General features: G+C 39.3%; 3 protein-coding genes across 4 annotated transcripts in view; 2 read left to right on the plus strand and 1 right to left on the minus strand.

The window, feature by feature from the left end:
* Window positions 1-9,587, plus strand: part of LOC118179152 (scaffold attachment factor B1-like) — a 19,819-nt gene extending 10,232 nt beyond the window's left edge. Inside the window, exons 7-20 of the mRNA XM_035348266.1 lie at window positions 239-305; window positions 1,379-1,479; window positions 2,519-2,668; window positions 2,760-2,836; window positions 3,815-3,954; window positions 4,288-4,379; window positions 4,762-4,868; window positions 5,488-5,781; window positions 6,066-6,203; window positions 6,751-6,793; window positions 7,821-7,942; window positions 8,677-8,789; window positions 8,909-8,960; window positions 9,247-9,587. Of these exons, the coding sequence (XP_035204157.1) occupies window positions 239-305; window positions 1,379-1,479; window positions 2,519-2,668; window positions 2,760-2,836; window positions 3,815-3,954; window positions 4,288-4,379; window positions 4,762-4,868; window positions 5,488-5,781; window positions 6,066-6,203; window positions 6,751-6,793; window positions 7,821-7,942; window positions 8,677-8,789; window positions 8,909-8,960; window positions 9,247-9,376 (1,626 nt within the window). The 3' untranslated portion in view covers window positions 9,377-9,587. The remainder of the gene's footprint in view (window positions 1-238; window positions 306-1,378; window positions 1,480-2,518; window positions 2,669-2,759; window positions 2,837-3,814; window positions 3,955-4,287; window positions 4,380-4,761; window positions 4,869-5,487; window positions 5,782-6,065; window positions 6,204-6,750; window positions 6,794-7,820; window positions 7,943-8,676; window positions 8,790-8,908; window positions 8,961-9,246) is intronic.
* A 1,183-nt stretch (window positions 9,588-10,770) lies between these two features.
* Window positions 10,771-14,141, minus strand: MICOS13 (mitochondrial contact site and cristae organizing system subunit 13). Its single transcript, XM_035348160.1, has 4 exons — window positions 14,026-14,141; window positions 12,821-12,977; window positions 12,043-12,094; window positions 10,771-10,991 (listed from the first exon to the last, which is right to left on the minus strand). The coding sequence occupies exons 1-4, from the start codon at window positions 14,052-14,054 to the stop codon at window positions 10,894-10,896; spliced, it is 336 nt and encodes a 111-aa protein (XP_035204051.1). The 5' UTR covers window positions 14,055-14,141; the 3' UTR covers window positions 10,771-10,893.
* HSD11B1L (hydroxysteroid 11-beta dehydrogenase 1 like) overlaps window positions 14,126-14,294 on the plus strand; it is a 10,830-nt gene continuing 10,661 nt past the window's right edge. The window contains exon 1 of one of the 2 annotated variants that reach the window (XM_035348159.1): window positions 14,126-14,196. The gene's annotated coding sequence lies outside the window, so the exon portion shown is untranslated. The remainder of the gene's footprint in view (window positions 14,197-14,294) is intronic. The other variant, XM_035348158.1, reaches the window with a different exon arrangement.

The following is a 14,294-nucleotide window of genomic DNA, read 5'->3' on the forward strand; positions in this document are numbered from 1 at the left end:
GATTTCTTTCCTTCCTCAACCTTCAAAGGTTGTTTTCTTAAATTATTGTTATTTGTAATGTTCTTCCTAATATAAGCCTGTTTAAGAATCTGACCTCCCTTATTTCTTGTCAGATTTCTTAAATCAAGTATATAAAGGTGTGTTGTTTTTTTTTTACAACATATTTTCTGGTAGGTATTTAATTTTAGCATTTTTAATAATTTATAGTTAGTCATTATTCTCTTTGACTTGAATAACGGGATGTTTTATCTTTAGCCCTGTTGAGGAGGACAGAGATACAAAGATAATCTCAAAAGATGAGAAAGGTATGTTTATTTTCAAAAATAACATTTGAAAAAAAATATTGGCGAAGCAGTTATTGTATTGGACAGAGTGTTTTGGCATGAGAGTGTTGGAATCTGTGCAGTTGTTAAATATCATGCTATATTTTTTCTGAACTTTTAAAAATGTAATTACAACAAACAACTATTTCATTTTATGCAAGGATATCTGCGTTGCACCCTTTTGTTTGTATCTTGATCTCCAAAGGTAGATGTTAATATGTGGCAAATATGTCTTTCATTACATTGAAGATACTTACCAACAGCAGTTATTGAGTTAACAGCCTTATATGTTTGTTTGGTTTACTATATACTTGTGATTCTTTCCACAATCTTCTGCTTTGCGAAAATAATTTGAAATCTAGTATTCATGTATTTAAATGGCACCGAAACTTTTTCCATTTTGGGTGCCAAACTGTGAAGGTGTTCTGTAGTTCTTGCATAGCTGAAGAATAGTTGCATAGTTGAACAATGCTAGGTCTTTTCTGACTCCAGTAACTGAAGTCATATGTGAACCATTCATATCCCAGCTGTGGAATGCATGTAGGCAGACATTCAGGAAGAGATTTTCTTGCTTTTATGCGTTTTTTTTTTTTTGCTTGAGAGGTACAGTTAATCTGCATCCCGCCATCATTCCTTACGAATTGAGGAGCTAAAGGCAAGACATGAGCATATGTGGGTACTATCACAGTTCCCACAACCCTAGCAGGTCTTCAACCTTTTCCTGTAAGTGCAAAGTTACTGGGATCTATACTTACGCATTCTGAACAGCCACGGTTATTTCAGAGATGCTATAGTTCAGTTTCTTTCTTGAGGAATGATCTGACATACCTCTGTTGCACAGAACAAAGCCTGTAGTTCCATCTTAAAGATTTTGGATTTTTAATACTAGTTGCCTTCAGGAATGTGAATTATTGGGGGATGACTGTTATACTTTACATTTCCTTTGCTCTATGATTTAAAAAATAAGATTTGTGGAACTGTTCCTTTTAAATTCAGAAATAATTGAAATAATTAGGATTTGGGGTGTGTGTGTGTTTGTTTGTTTTCCTGATTAGGTCGCACTGCCAGCAGTTCTGGTAGAAACTTTTGGGTGAGTGGACTTGCTTCTACTACCAGAGCTACAGATTTGAAGAATCTGTTTAGCAAATATGGGAAGGTAAGGGTCTTCCTGTGTTTGTGCCCTGTCCCCTCCCCTTTAACTGTCTTAAGACTTTATATGATTTTGTCACTGCAAATGTCAGCGGGATAACAGGAAAAAAGCCTGCACAAGTCCATGCCAAATGAGTGCTGTTTTATTTTATCTTCTTATTTCCAAACAAAAATAAAAATATTTTTCCGGTCCTTATGTAAACAGCCAGTCATTGTTTATGTATTTTTCTGTGTCCTGTGATGTAGTATAGTATCTTTGCTCACTGGAAGTTCACAATAAACAAAGAACACTTATTTATTAAAGACATACTTAGGACTAAGTTGAGAAAAGTTGGAAAGTTGAATATGAGTCAACAGTGCAGCCTGGCCACCAAAAGAGCCAGTTATAGCCTGGAATGCATCAGGCACAGCACTACTAGCCAGTTGAGGGAAGGGATTGTCCTGCTGTGCTTTGGTGTGGCCTTACCTCATGTACTGTGTGCAGTTTGGGGCACCACAGTATAAGAAGGGCATAAAACTATAGGAGAGCGTCCGCAGGAGAGCAACAAAGATGGTGAAAGGTCTAGAGGGAAAGATGTGTTAGGAGTGGCTGAGGAAAGATGTGTGAGGAGAGGCTCTTCAGCCTAAAGAAGAGACTGAATGGTGATGACTTTGCAGCCTTACAGCTTCCTCATGAGGGGGATCAGCAGACACCGATCTTTTCTCTGGTAACCATTAATGGGACCAAGGGAACTGTGTGAAGCTGCATCAAAGGAGGTTCAGTTTGGATAATAGGAAAATGTTTTTCACTGAGAGGATGTTTGGGTACTGAAACAGGCTTCCCAGGGCAGTGGTCATGGCACTGAGCCTGCTGGAGTTCAGGAAGTGTTTGGACAATGCTCTTGGACATGTTTTTTGATTTTTGGGTGGTCCCCTGCAGACCCAGGAGTTTGACTCAATGGTCCTTGTGGGTCCCTTCTAACTCCAGATATTCTACAATTGTACTTGTTGTTGTTAAATGGTGGGTATTCATTACGGTGAGTGTAACATACCTTTCTTTTGGAAAGGTGGTTGGTGCAAAAGTTGTCACCAATGCTCGCAGCCCTGGTGCTCGCTGTTACGGCTTTGTTACGATGTCTACAGCTGAAGAAGCAACAAAGTGTATTACTCACCTCCACAAAACAGAATTACATGGGAAAATAATTTCTGTAGAAAAAGTGAGTATTGATCCTCAAAGATATCTCGTTACACTACATTGTACAAATAATTGAAACCACAATCTCAGCTGATGTACAAAATAAATTTCAGGCAAAAAATGAACCTGCCGGGAAGAAGCCAACTGAAAAAAAAGAGAACGAGGTGAAGAAAGAAACAGTCAGTGAGAGGTACTGTTTGAAAAATTCTGTGTTCAGAGATTCTGCTATTCTTCAGTTTATGTTGATTTGTCAGGAAAAAGTAACAGTAAGAATTTCTGTGACAAAAAGATTTTCTGTGACAAAAAGTACATTTTTCTAACTCTTACTACAAGATTGTTCTTGATGCTCCATGTCTAACTTAGTTGTTTCTGTTATGTGCTTTAAGGTAGGCATTGGAAGGATTGCATTTGCAAGCATACCTTTTCATTTAACTGTAACTTTTTTTTTTCCAGTACAGACTGGTGCTTTTGTGTCATAAACCTACAGGGTATTTTAAATTTTTGATTGATAAGTTGCTGTTTCTTCATTACATTAGAGAACAGGGCTTTCTCATGTTGATGTGATTACAGTGAAAGATCAATTGCCTAAGATCATGTTTCCAGAATGTGTTCCTCTTCAGTGTTAGGCTTTTTCTTGCTTCAGGACTACTTAAAGTAGCTGAAAAAGACACTATAAAGGATTGAATAAAACACTAATTATCTTTAATAATCTTCTTGAGGTGTAACACCTATTAAATGCTAGTTGCTGAGAAGTTTTTGCCTTCATTTCACCGAGTCCTTGGGAAGGCTTGCCTGGGCACTAGTGTTAACTTACTGGTGGCTTGGCAGTTCCACTGCAAAAATGGTTCACGTTTACATTTCGTAAGTGTCGTGTCTTGTAAGAATCTTTGTGGGTATTAAGCACGTAGTAGTGTGATTTATTTTTTTATTTCCATTTTGCCTCCAGTTGAGATATCTGAATCTCAGTCAGGTTTTTATGAGAACTGCGCAGCATGGTCTGATTGTCTTATATTATGGTGGAAAAAGTTGTTGAAAGAAATCTGTGGGAATTTAACTATGTCTGTCTTAGCAAGTCAGAATTCTACTTTGTTTTGCTTTGCTAGCATCTTTCTTTGATTTTTTTCTCTTACTCTGTATCAGTCTAATCTATATCAATATCTATTTATAGACCAGGCAGTATTAAAAGGGATGAGAAATCTGACCAAAAGGATGATTCTAAAAAGACTGAAGACAAAGATGAAAAAGAAAGAAAAGATAAAGATGAACTGAAGCCTAGTTCATCAGATCAACCTAAAACTAACAAATCAGGTAATTTGTCTATTCTTTTTTCTTAGAATAAAAGATATGGTTAAATATAAACAATTATAGGTAGTTGTTTCCAGAGGGTACCAATATTCTAGAATGATTTCAGGTTCTAACTTGGAAGTCCAGATAGTGTAATGGAGGGCTGTTGACATTTTATCAGCCTTAACAGAAACACTTGGATGAGGTGTATTGAAAAAATGCTTTTTGAAGAGAGGTTTAAGTGCCTATTTTCACATGCCAGAGGAGGTAGCTTCTAGCATAGAAATGTGTGGTGTATGCTATGTAGTTTGACTGTCTTTTTTCCACCTCTTTCTGCTCAACCTCTGTTTTATATAGGAAATAAAGGAACAGAGAGAACTGTAGTAATGGATAAATCCAAAGGAGAACCTGTTATTAGTGTGAAAACATCAACTGCATCAAAAGACAGAGTAAGTAATGTTTTTGCGTAGGAAACATGATGTATAAGTTTTCCTTCAAAACAGATAAGGAATCCCACTAAGATGCATCTCTCTACACTTGTCTTACTGATCTGTCTAATCAGAGTTTCTATAATCTGGATTTAGATCTTAATTAGTATAATACTTTTCATAGCTGATATGTGCTCAGCAATGAAATCTTGCCAAACTAAATATGGGAAGGTAAGTAATATGTTGTTATGTGTCTGCAATGTTTAGGAAAAAAAAAAGTTGGGGCCAAGCTTTGAGACGTGGTATGTATGAATGGAAACAGAGCGTTGAGTACTGTTGGTAATAGTTGTTTTTTTATAAATGTACTCCATTAAGTTTTTCTGTACTTCAATATTAAATACAGAGCATTAAGAGCCAGGATCGCAAATCAGAGAGCAAAGAGAGACAAGGCATTGTGCCATTTGACAAAATTAAAGCACAGCGAAAAATGAGGGAGGCAGAACAGCGCCGGTAAGAGCAACAGTTAAATTATTTTAAGTCTTTTTTAATAGAATTAATGCAATTTTCTTTTAATTAAACTGTCTAAGAGAGAGTTTGTTTTATTTATGTTTTTTTATTTGTCAATTGTTATATGTGTGTGGACCACATACCTACTGAACTGGGAAGGTATGGATTATTAACTATTAATACTGAGCTTGAATTTGTTTGGGGAAAAAAAATGCAGTTTCTTTTTTGGTCTTTTTCCATTCTTTAGATTTAGATAATCAGCTCTCCTTAGCTGAGAACACATTATAGTAGAGGTGAAATAATCGTTCTAAACTTGGCACACTGAAATACGTAGGGAAAGAACAGGAGAAAGGTTGTCTTTCTCAGAATATTCTCCTGAAATTCTCCTGATCATATAGGATTATTTGCCCCAAAGGTGGGTTTTGTGGGAGTAATAAGATCACTCTCTAAATATAAGTAATCAGCGTGTACACTGAGTGTCTTCCCTTACTGCCCCACACCCCAGAACTAATTTACAGGAGCTCACACAAGTTTACAGTCACTGTGGTTTAAATTTTTCCCATTTTTACTTCCTTTATTTGTTGAAGTATCAGATCTATAACCTTTCATTCTGTTAAAATAGTACACGTGAGCGTCGGGAGAGACAGCAGCATCTGCAGACTATCCGGGAACGTGAAGAAAGGGAACGACTTGAGATTGCTCGTGAAAGACTGGAAATTGAAAGGCAGCGTCTTGAACGAGAGCGAATGGAAAGAGAGAGACTGGAGAGAGAACGGATGCACATAGAGCATGAAAGGAGAAGAGAACAAGATCGCATTCAGAGAGAAAGAGAAGAGTTGCGACGCCAGCATGAGCAACTGCGCTATGAACAAGAACGTCGGTCTGCAATGAGAAGACCATATGACATAGATGGCAGGTAAAGCCAACTAATACAAGTGATACAAGCGGAGAACATTTTGCTGCTAGGTTGTGTCTCATCAGCCTGCACTATGAAAAACTCTCCATATAGTCTCAGCTTCTGTTAATCTGCTGTCGTTGACTGCACTGAGATGATAGTGTGTGAAAACCTCCAAATATCCTGATTTTTTTTCTGTTGCCTTTTTGAACTTATTTACATGTTTTTGGTTTGCATAGTGTGGAAGGAAGGAATAATATCAAAAGTTATTTAACCTGACTAAAATCATGTACCTTTTATTTCAGGAGAGATGATCCATACTGGCCAGAAGCAAAACGAATGGCAATGAACGATAGGTACCATTCAGATTTTGGTCGCCAGGATCGCTTCCATGACTTTGATCACAGGGATCGTGGCCGTTATCAAGACCATTCAATAGACAGGTTGGTGTCTTAACTCCACTGTGTTGTCTGAAATCAAGGAGAAAAAAAATGTATTTAATGACATATTTTGCTGCTTTTTCTTCACTGCATGTTTATTTTGCATTTCATTTTAAGCATAATGTAGTGGCTGTGGACTTTGGGTGTGATTTAAGCATGATTTAGCGGCAGTGGACATATGCAACCATGAAGAGATCTGTACCATGAATTAAAGTTTCTGGCAGATTTCATTCAGAGTGTTCTGCTTGTAACACTGTTTGACAGATTTGTAGGATTCTTAAAAAAAAAAAAAAACTGTAATATTGTAGGTACGTAGCATCTTAGCAGAGAATATTCTGTTTCATACCTTAGAATTAACTAGATTTTCCAAGAAGCTAAAATGTGTCATAACTTCCGTATGTTCCTGCTATTTTTCAGATTTTTCATCTGTGTTGTTACATAAATCTGTGTAACACCACAGATTTTTTTTTATCGGTGTTGTTACACATATACTGTTACACACTGCTGTATCTTTTACTACTATGGTCTGATTTTAATTGCCTCTTTGTAGGAGAGATGGATCGAGGACAATGATGGGAGATCGGGATGGACAAGTGAGTTGCTTTATAAAGCTACAAAAATAACTTCCTATATATTGGTTTTTCATCGTGTGATTCAAATCAAAATTTTGTAGTTAATAAGTAAATCATAATGCCAGAAGTATGTGTGCATAACAAGATTGTCTCGTTTTCATTAATACGATGAAATGTACTTCAAAGACTTACTGTGTAAGATATAGTTACTCTAGTACTCAGTAAACAAAACAAGTGAAATATGTCAAAGAAGTAGATTATAGAAGAGATTGCTATAGAGAAGGCAAAAGTACAGGAACACAAAATTTACTCTATAAGGTAGTATGGAAGACAACAAGCTGTTTGAGACAGCAGTGCATCCTCACAGCAAAAGTCAGTAGCATCCTGGGCTATATCAGGAAGAATGTTGCCACAGTAGGTCAAGAAAGGTGATCATTCCTCTCTATTCAGCACTGATGAGGCCGCATTTGGAGTACTGTGTCCAGTACTGAGTCCCCACAACAAGAAAGAACAGAACTTAATGGAGCAAATGCAGCACCAGGTCACAAAGATGATTACGGGCTTGAAGCATCTCTCCTGTGAGGAGAGGCTGATAGAGCTGGGACTGCTCAGTCTGGAGAACAGAAGGTCCAGGGGGTATCTTACCAGTATGCATTGCTACCTGATGGGAGGCCATAGAGAAGATGGAGCCAGGCTCTTCTCAGTAGTGCCTGCAAGACAAGAATCAACAGGGATACTGGAAAACATGAAATTTCATCTGAAGGAAAAAAAAAAAAAAAACTTTAAACTGTGAACGTGGTCAAACACTGGAACAGGTTGCATAGGAAAGCTGTAAAGGCTCTAGCTGTGGAGATAACCACAAACCCAAGGATGGTCCTGGACAGCCTGCTTTGGCTGACCCTTTCTGAGTTAGGAAGGTTAGACTAGATGGTCTCACGAGATGCCTTGCCTCCTAAACAATTCTGAGATTGAATAATTATGGCCAAGTAATTTCCAAGAACTATAGAGTCAGTTAGAGGCACTCATATAAATGTTCTTTGCTTTTTAGCATTATCCAGATGAGCGCCATGGAGGACCAGACCGTCACTCACGAGACTCTCGGGAAAGTTGGGGTAGCTATGGATCTGACAGAAGACTGAGTGAAAGTAGAGGGATACCCCCACAGTCACGGTCAGTACACTTAACTGAAGATATTTTTTTCTTGTGCATCTAGTGAATATTTACGTATGTGAAAGTGTGATGGATTTTTGAAAGTACAATTCTTTTTTTTCAAGTTTCACTCCTGAATTTGCTCTCTTTTGGAGGGGACTACAGTTGAGTAGCTCTTTCAGCTTGCCTTGTATATCAAAATATATAACTTGGCATGATTTTTTTAAAGTAACTTCTTGTCTGAAAGTCCTCATGTTTTCAATTAATTAGCTTAACATTTCTGTCAAAGCTTGACATTTTCAGGATAACGGTTCTTCGAAGGTTTGTAGTTGCTGACAGCACCATCCTGTCAGATGTTTAAAAAGAATACCAGTCAATGAAGTGCTTACAGAATAGGGAGAGGGTGTTATTGTGTGTATTGGGGATTTTTTTATAAATGCTATGAGTAAGCCAGCCTACAGAAAACACCATAAACAAATGGACTGGTCAAAACCACAACTAGGATTGTTTGGAAGAAATGAGGACATTAATGTAGCATAAACCCAATGAAAAAAAAACTATTTTCATATTTGTCCTTGTAGAGAGGTTGGAATTGAAGGCTTATTACTGAGATTTGACTAAATAGATAATACAAGATTGGCATATACCTTGGTAAATTATTTGAGTAAGTTTGTGACATAGGTGTTTTCACTTGAATTTGTGTGCTCTACCTACCACATACCTGTGAAGAGGTATGTTTTTAATACTTTTTGTAGGGATGGACGTGACTGGGGAGATCATGGTCGAAAGTTTGAAGGACATCAAGATCGTTCATGGCAGAGCAGTGTGGATGGAGGAATGATAGGACGGGATCATGAGAGATGGCAAGGTATGCTTCTTGCACAACAGCTCATTAGGTGTAGTACTTACAGCAGGAAATACAGGCGTTATCCTTGGATATGAAGTAAAACTTACTGTGGATTTAAAGGATTTTTTTTTTGTTTTAAGGTGGAGGTAGAGGAAGACCCGGCCATGTGATGCATCGTGGAGGCATGTCAGGGTAAGAAGTTTAAAAAGAGCTAAGCATTTCTTCATGTTAGTTTCTTTTCCTTTTTAAGGTGTGTCTCTTGTATTTAACTTAACCAAAAAAGCATTTTATGGGAACGTCAGTTATCTAATTTATTTAAATGTCAAGGAATAATAAAATATTCCTGTGGCTCTTACATAATACATCTTCTTGAAGAGAATGAAAATGCACAAAAATATTTTTAAAAAGCCACCTGTTATTTCAATCTGACTACGGGAGTCAAAAGAAAAAAAATAAAAACTTCTGAATTACTTTCTAGGCGTGGAGGTTTCATCCAAGGTGGCAACCAAAGTCAGATGATGCACGGAGGAGGAATGCAAGGAGAAGGATTTGCTGGCCAGGAGAGAGCAAGCAGACCCAATGATCCCCGTTTCAACCGTCGCTATTGAATGTGTTTTAATTTTTAATGCAAGGTGGCAACTGAACTGAATTTGTCACCCAGGGTTACCATTAATTGTAACTTAAGGGTTACTGTAAGTGTATTTTTTTTTAAGCTGCTGCCATATTATGTCACTCAATCCAATGTGAACTCATTTGTTTTTGTAATGTGTTGTTCACATCCCATTTTAAATGTCTGTTAATGAAGCATTCCATTTTCCATAAATAAAAAAAGTTTACAGTTAATTGATTTGTTTCAGTAGTCCCTGGAAAACTAATTTATTCGGCTCTATGTTAAACTATGTAACTTGCTTTCAAAGAGGAAAGAGCAGAATGCCTTACAGATCTCCCTTTGCAGTTAAAGTAGCAGACAGCTCCCAGAAATACACTGACAAAGTGTTACAAGTTTTAAAATCAACTAGCGTACACACCAGCATAACAAAATTAATACATTGCAGTTGTCAAAGTTCGAGCAATCTCCCACTGCAAAACTGATTTAAAGATCCTGTAGGACAAATGGTGAAGAAGGCCATCCAGCCTGTCTGCTCAGGAAAGGAATCCAATTCACACCATCTTACCTACTTTTATTTCTATAGGTCACAAACCAGATGTGACAAAACATTTGACTTAAAGTCAGCAATTGTGTGAAAGGATCACTTGTTTACTGAATGTATTCATTGACATTAAGATGTAGTAAGAGGATTATAGGTGGACTAGGTCAGATCAAAAGGCTATTCCCACTCACTATTCTTTCCCTTCTAGTGGCAGATACATACAGAAAAGTATGTCAGGACAGAGTACATACAGAGCAATCCTGTTGTTACTGAATTGGGTGATAAACTCCCGGTTTCTGGCACTCCATGGTTTACTGACCTTTGGTTTCCATTTAGACAGTTAGGTTTAAGAGCCACTGACAGATCTAGCCTCTAGGAATTATCTTAAGCACATTTTAAAGCTATTTATACCTTAGCCAACTCTGAAATCCCTTGGCAGATTCTTCATAAATTCATAATGTCTTCATAAAACATTTTTTAAAAGGGAAACAAAAATCCCCCTACAAATCCTTTTTCCTTCTTGTGTTTTAAATCTGCTGCCTGATCTGAGTAAGCATTTGTCCTATTCTGTTAACCCCTGTCTATTTTCTGCTTTGTTCTTCTGTCTTGGCTCATTCTGCTACTAGCACAGACAAAAACAACGTGGCATGTCAGCGCATCAGTGTGGGAGAAATGCTGCCTCCGCTGCCAACATCAGGTACAATCTCTGTCCCTCTCTTGGAAGCATAGCTGCAGAGGTTGTACCTCAGCATATAGCCAACACTTCAGTACAACTGATCTCTGCTGAAGCGTCTAATCATTAGGCACAAAGAAATCATTAAGGTGCGTGCTAAAACCAACCCAAACAGAAATAGATGTTCCACAGTCTTTTATTGTAGCCCTTGCATGGCTGAGCTGCCAGCTAGAGGGATGGACTATATATCATCCCAATAAGAATACACCATAGAGAGAACCATGAATCCTGAAGAATGTCTTCATTTGACAAGATGCTTCATATACTTCCAGCCTTCCACAGTGTATTCACAGGCCCTGGTGGGAGCTACAGATAAAGCAGACACGACTGTCTGCACTCCTGCAAAGAAAGCAGAGAATTATTTTCCCAGGAAGACCATCATTCAAGCCAAAATTCCTAATGTTATTCTAGCATCACAGATCTCTTTAAAGACAGAGATAAAGATCTAGCTTTTTCTGAGAAGCTTTCAAGCACCTGAGGCCTGAGTAATCCTTGGTTCAAATACATCTTTATTGTCTCAGTATCATGTGACAGAGAAATTTCAGCTTCAGGACCCGTATAAGAGAGACAATTTCAAGGTTAAAACAAGGAACTGATACTCATCTAAGTTCAACTTCATTTCTGGTCTTGCCACAGGCTCCACATGTAGTTTTGGGTATGTCACAGTGTTTGTGGGCTGTTTCCTCACAGTTAAATTAAGACTATTTGCTGTACCATAAGAACTATAAATTATTAGGTATTTATAACATGCTTTGGCCTTCAAACATGATCTCTAAAGTTCTAGCAATTACGGGAATACTCATCCCCTCTCAAAAGTCAGAAAAGGAGTTCAGACACTAGTATATGAAGAGTTTATAAAAGATTCACCTTTTTCAAGTCATGATTTTTTATGCTCTAGTTTTCCTGATCACTACTACCACTACTGATGACCTCATGTTTGTTACTGGTCCATAAACTCTTGTCTAGTTATTGTTGAAGCCACAGACACCCACCCCGATACTTGAAACATTCAATCTTACGTTCTGGGATACAAGAGTACCTTGGGGCACTGGCAGTACCCACCAGTAGGCAAGCAAGCTTTGTAGGTAGAAGACGTATTAGCTTCTCCAGTTAGAAAAGGCAAAGAGGTTTATGGGCACACATCTTCCTCTTGATTTCACAATTGGAAATTAAGGTAGTAAGATAAAATGAAATGCACAAAGTCACTCAGTGTGCTAGTTGTGGAACCTGAAGCAGAACACGCATCCCTAGTCCAAGATCCAGTGCTCCCTCTACCAAACTACACAATCATCCCTTTCTCCATAATTCACTTAAGGATGGCAGTACTGAGATAAGCTGCATCACTGTTGGTCCTTTGCCCCTTTCACAGTTAAACGAAAAATTATTTTACCTTTATTCCAGGAATCAGAGGGGGAAAAGTCAATTTTTGGAGTGGGTGGGAGCTGGAAAGAGAAAGACAAAGTATCAGCACTTGGAGGTTTCACTTATAAGCCACCTTGGAGAAGCTTCGTGTCCTCAGATCTCAAAAGATATTTCAGTGCTTGCTCTCTGTAAGTCTCAAAATGCATCAGACGTGCCCTAAAGCCTGGAGTTTTTTCTTTCCTACAGTGTAAAGTAGAGGCAGAAGGTAGTACTTAACATTTGGGTACTCCTGAAAAATTACCTCCATAAATACTTAATTACTTTCTCCTTACAGTTATGTATTTGCTTATTATAGTTTCCAATATGGGAAATACTTTTCCAACTTTCAGCAAAGGCTTGTCCTGAGGATTTTAAAAACTAAGAATTACTCAAAGACAAGGACCTCTTCAGGCAATTTAAATTCAGTTTGACTGTTAGCAGTCTGACAAATCAGAAGAATCTTTTATTTAATTTTTTAAAAATATATAGGATCCTTCAATAAAAAGCATACTGAAATATCTCCAAGATCAGGCTTGCAGTCTCTCCTCTTTGACCGTGCATAGGCTAGTTACCTTGTCTGCTTTCAAATGATATCAACAAACAATTTTCTCCCCTAATCCTCTTCAAAGAATTCCTGGTGTGAAATTCAGATTAAACAGCAAAACTTCTGCCAACATCACTGGAACCTGAATATCATCCCAATGTTTTCTCCTCCTTATTCAGAGGATGTCCAATTTGCTGACTGTGTTTATCTGCACGGTCCTTACCTCCCAGCCTACGTAACTTGTCCATTCTTTGATAGCCGGAAGCAGTATCGTTTGAGCTTTTTTGAGGGCTTCAGCACCTTCTGCGCCACTGCCCAGCAATCCCTGATCATATGCCACATATACAGCAGCTCCAGCCAGGCTTCCTTTGATGATAAACCTGAAAGAATCAAAAGTAGCAAAATTTCAGTTCATTGTATCGTTGCATCTCTCTCAGCAGGTTGTGACTAAAATGGAGGGGATCGATAAAGAAATCAAGGGTCACAAATGCTTCCTGTGAGGTCTTACTTCAGACAAAAAGCAGCAGACAAGTATCTGGTTATCATCCTTTTTTTTCCCTAGACCCGAGTAGTCCTTGTCAACTGTAAGAAAGCATACCTGTTTGCTTTTTTTTTTTTATCAGCAAGAGTTTTCAAGAATAAAAAATGTGGAAGCATCAAAAATCTCTAAGTATGAGCTGCTTTTCAAAGTATGAGAACCACTGGCTTAGACCCTTGATAAAAGAGACTAAAGGATTCAGCACATTAATAATGTGGTTCTTGTCATCTTGTTAATAAGTAATCTGATTAATTTGCTAGGCACCAATATCTTATTTAGCTCATTACAGTCTGGGTAACATTTAGCCAAGCCTACATGGCCAAGGCTTTTCAAGCTTCCCAGTAGAGCACATGCTGTCGTAACACTACAGTTTTACAGCTGTGGTGGCATCCCGCAAAACAGATGCAAATACTTGACCCTTATTTATTTTTTCATTATTGATGAAAGATTTGGGGAGAGTGACTTTTCCGGATTCACAGAGAGCTATTTCATCTAAATAAAAAATAAAATACAAAGCTATCGCATACCTCGGGGGGGGGGCGGGCCAACCTCACCAGATCGCAGCAATGCAACAGAACTTATGATAAATACAGACACTGAGGCAAGGAGAGAGTCAATACTTAAATCCACATATTCGCAAGTATTTGGGGGAAAAAGGACTTCCCTACCGAAGATTTACTGTTGGCTCCCTAACGCGCCCTTCCACAGCTTCGCCCTACACCTCCGCCGGACGTGCAGACCACAAAGCGTCCCCTCAGCACACAGCGCCCCCAGGGCGGCCCCCCCGTGCCTCTCACGGATCCGTGCCCTCCGCAGAACGGCCGCGGGGCTCCCGCCGAGCGGAGCCGCTGCCGGGGCCGGGCCGGGCCAGGCCGATCGGCGGCACTCACCTGACGGCGGGCAGCAGTCGGGCTGCCATAGCTGCGCCAAGGGCAGGGCGTTGGGCCCGGGGCCGCCGGGAGCTGGTCACGTGGCCAGGCCGCCCCTCCCCCGGGGGGGCGGGAGCGGGAGCGGGAGGTGCGAGGGTGATCACGTGGTGCCTGCGGCTGGGTCCCGGCGCCGTAAGTTGGGGGGGGCGGGAGGGTGCAGCGGGCTGGGGAGCCGCTGGGGGGGGTCGGGGTCGGGGTCGGGGTCGGGGTCGGGGTCGGGGTCGGGGTCG

Source organism: Oxyura jamaicensis, chromosome 28 (assembly GCF_011077185.1).
Source record: "Oxyura jamaicensis isolate SHBP4307 breed ruddy duck chromosome 28, BPBGC_Ojam_1.0, whole genome shotgun sequence".
Taxonomy (NCBI): Eukaryota; Metazoa; Chordata; class Aves; order Anseriformes; family Anatidae; genus Oxyura; species Oxyura jamaicensis.